Genomic DNA, 2,551 nt, shown 5'->3' with positions numbered 1-2,551 from the left:
TATTCTCTTTATCCCTGCGTTCATGACAAACTATTCTTCCTTATCTGTTTGTCAATGTGGCTCAAAATGGGTAGAAAGAGAGAAGGAAAGAGACAGCGTGTGAGCTGAGAACGAGTCGAAGAGTGTGCTGCAACCCGATGCTGCGTCGCTGCTTCCCACTGCGCGGCATTGAGCGCACTGTGACGAAAGGCAACTATGTGCTCTCTCACCTGTCCAACGGTCTGCGTGTGCTGACGTGCGACGACGGCAACGGCATCACCGGCATGGGGCTCTTCATGTTGAACGGGACTAAGTTCGAGGACGAGACCAGCGCCGGTGCTGCTGCTGTGTTTGAGTCCCTGCCGATGCGCAGCAACCAGATTTACACGGGCCGCGAGATGAGTCGGGCCATCGGCGCCCTCGGCAACGCCTTCAAGGTAACTAACAACAAGGAGGCTCTATCCGTCATGCTCATGGTGCCGCGCTACCACCAGAAGGACGGACTAGAGCTGCTCAACGCCATGTGCTTGCACCCAACGCAGGACGAGGAGGAGTTCCAAATCGCAAAGGAGAAAACACATGAGCGGGCGCTCTTGTACAGCCGCGACGCGACGAGCATGTGCCTTGAGCTGGTGCACGAGGCAGGGTGGAACGGCAAAGGCCTCGGCCGTCCCGTCAACCCGACGAAGGACGACCTCGAAAAACTTACGCTGGAGAAATTCAGCGCTTTCCACCGCGCCTGCACACGGCCGGAGCGCACAGTGCTCGCCGCCACTGGCGTCGCAGACCACCAGCACTTTGCCACGGAGGCGGAGCGTATTCTGCAATTCAACAGCAAGGCAGTGACACAGAGTTCGCCTGGCCGCCACCCTTACACCGGCGGCAGCAGACTGGTGCAGCAGACGGAGGCACCAGAGAGCATGAACAAGTTCCAGGAGAAGGACCTTAGTCACGTGGCGCTATTCTACCAAGGCGTCCCGATCAACCACCCGGATTACTACACCATAAGCGTGATTCAGACACTCCTTGGCGGCGGTACGTCCTTCAGCTCCGGTGGCCCAGGGAAAGGCATGCAGACGAAACTCTTTCGCGAGGTACTCAGCAGGGAAGGTTTTCTGCACGGTCTGGAGTGCATCACGGCATGGTATAGTGACGGTGGCTTGATCGGGCTGTACGGCAGTGCGCCGCATGAGTCCGTGTACGCACTGCTGAAGGTGATGATTTATCAAGCCGCCTCCATCTGTCAACGCGTGAGCCCCGCACACCTTGAGATGGCGAAGAACCAGCTGCGGTCGCAGCTTATCCTCCTCGGCGAGGGGCGTGAGCAACTGCTCTCCGATATGGGATTTAACATGGTGGTACACGATCACATCATCACAGCCGAGGAGACAGCGGAGGGAACGCGGCACATCACACTCGACGGGTTGCAGCGGGTCTGCGCGGAAATGATACGCAAGCCGATAACCTTTGCCGTCTATGGCGAGACGTCGAGGATGCCGTCACACACTAAGCTTGTGGAAGTCTTGCAAAACACATACGAAAAGATGAACTGAGAGGAGCTCACTGCGTGCGTTTGGTGGCTGTCTGCTCTTCTCTCTATCTCTGTCTGTCTGTCTGTTTGTATGACACGCACACATACGTTCAGTTTGACTGTGTGTCCTGGCACTTTTTGTTGTTTCCTCGCACCTATGCCCCCGCCGCCACCCAGTTCCAAAAAAAAAAGGGTGTGGGAGGGGAAAGGAGCGAGGCAGCGGGGTTTATACTTTAGTGTTGTGTCGTGGACATGCAGCTTTGCTTGTTGCCCCCTTCTCTCATTAGGTCTGACAGCAGAAAAACAGTCACACATAGAGAGAGAAGCAGGCAAGGACTCGAGATGCGGAGGCCAACATAGACGCTTCGCACGAAAGGTTGTGGGAAGAGCCGCTTTGCTGCAATGCGTGGCAGGCAAGTCCAAAAAACACCGACAGCAACGGAGTTCGGGCATCATCGGCTGTGTGTGTCTTTACAGTAATGACTTGCGAACGGATGCGGCAAAAGCTGCGAGACAAAAACGCTCCATTGTCTGTGACTTTCATACTCCATCACTCGTTTCAGCCGCCGCCATGGTGTGGGTTGGCTGCTATTTCATCGACGCCCAGCCGCCAGTGCATTAACGTTTGCCACCTGAGTGCTTCTGGGCCACGCCTCCCTCCGCGTACCTGCAAAAGAGTGTGTTTCAGCCCTAGAGTGTTCTTTTCCCCTTCCTGTTTTTCTCTGCTGCGTCCATCACGTTGCTATGTTTCTCTCTTGTGTGTTTTGTTGTGTGTCTCTTTTTCCCCTCTGCAGGCCGGTGAGCTCCAAGGAATACTGATGCTTGCGATGGCTGTGCGACACGTGCTGTGCGTCCTCGTTGTTGCGCTGTGTTGCGCGTGTGACTCTGTGACCGCATACTATAACCCTATAGATGACACATGGACACCTCAGCGCATTCTAGAGAAGTTGAGGGACTCAGCGAAGCGAGCGAAGGGAGAGAGCGAAGAACTCAAGAAAAGAGCAGTGTCAGCCAACAGCACGGCGCCGCTGGCGAGGAATG

General features: G+C 55.7%; 2 protein-coding genes across 2 annotated transcripts; both read left to right on the top strand.

Annotated features, from left to right (window-relative positions):
* Window positions 1-137: 137 nt before the first annotated feature.
* On the top strand, window positions 138-1,532 carry DQ04_16411010 (mitochondrial processing peptidase alpha subunit; the record flags this gene model as incomplete). The annotated part of the gene is made up of 1 exon (XM_009317462.1): window positions 138-1,532. The coding sequence occupies one exon, from the start codon at window positions 138-140 to the stop codon at window positions 1,530-1,532; it is 1,395 nt and encodes a 464-aa protein (XP_009315737.1).
* A 472-nt stretch (window positions 1,533-2,004) lies between these two features.
* On the top strand, window positions 2,005-2,551 carry DQ04_16411000 (hypothetical protein; the record flags this gene model as incomplete). Its single annotated transcript, XM_009317461.1, has 1 exon — window positions 2,005-2,551. A coding segment is annotated over one exon (547 nt), but the record flags the coding sequence as incomplete, so codon positions are not given.

This window comes from Trypanosoma grayi (genome assembly GCF_000691245.1).
Source record: "Trypanosoma grayi strain ANR4 Tgr_1641_V1, whole genome shotgun sequence".
Classification (NCBI taxonomy): Eukaryota; Euglenozoa; class Kinetoplastea; order Trypanosomatida; family Trypanosomatidae; genus Trypanosoma; species Trypanosoma grayi.
The sequence above is the reverse complement of the archived record's forward strand: the minus strand, read 5'-3'. Positions and strand labels throughout refer to the sequence as shown.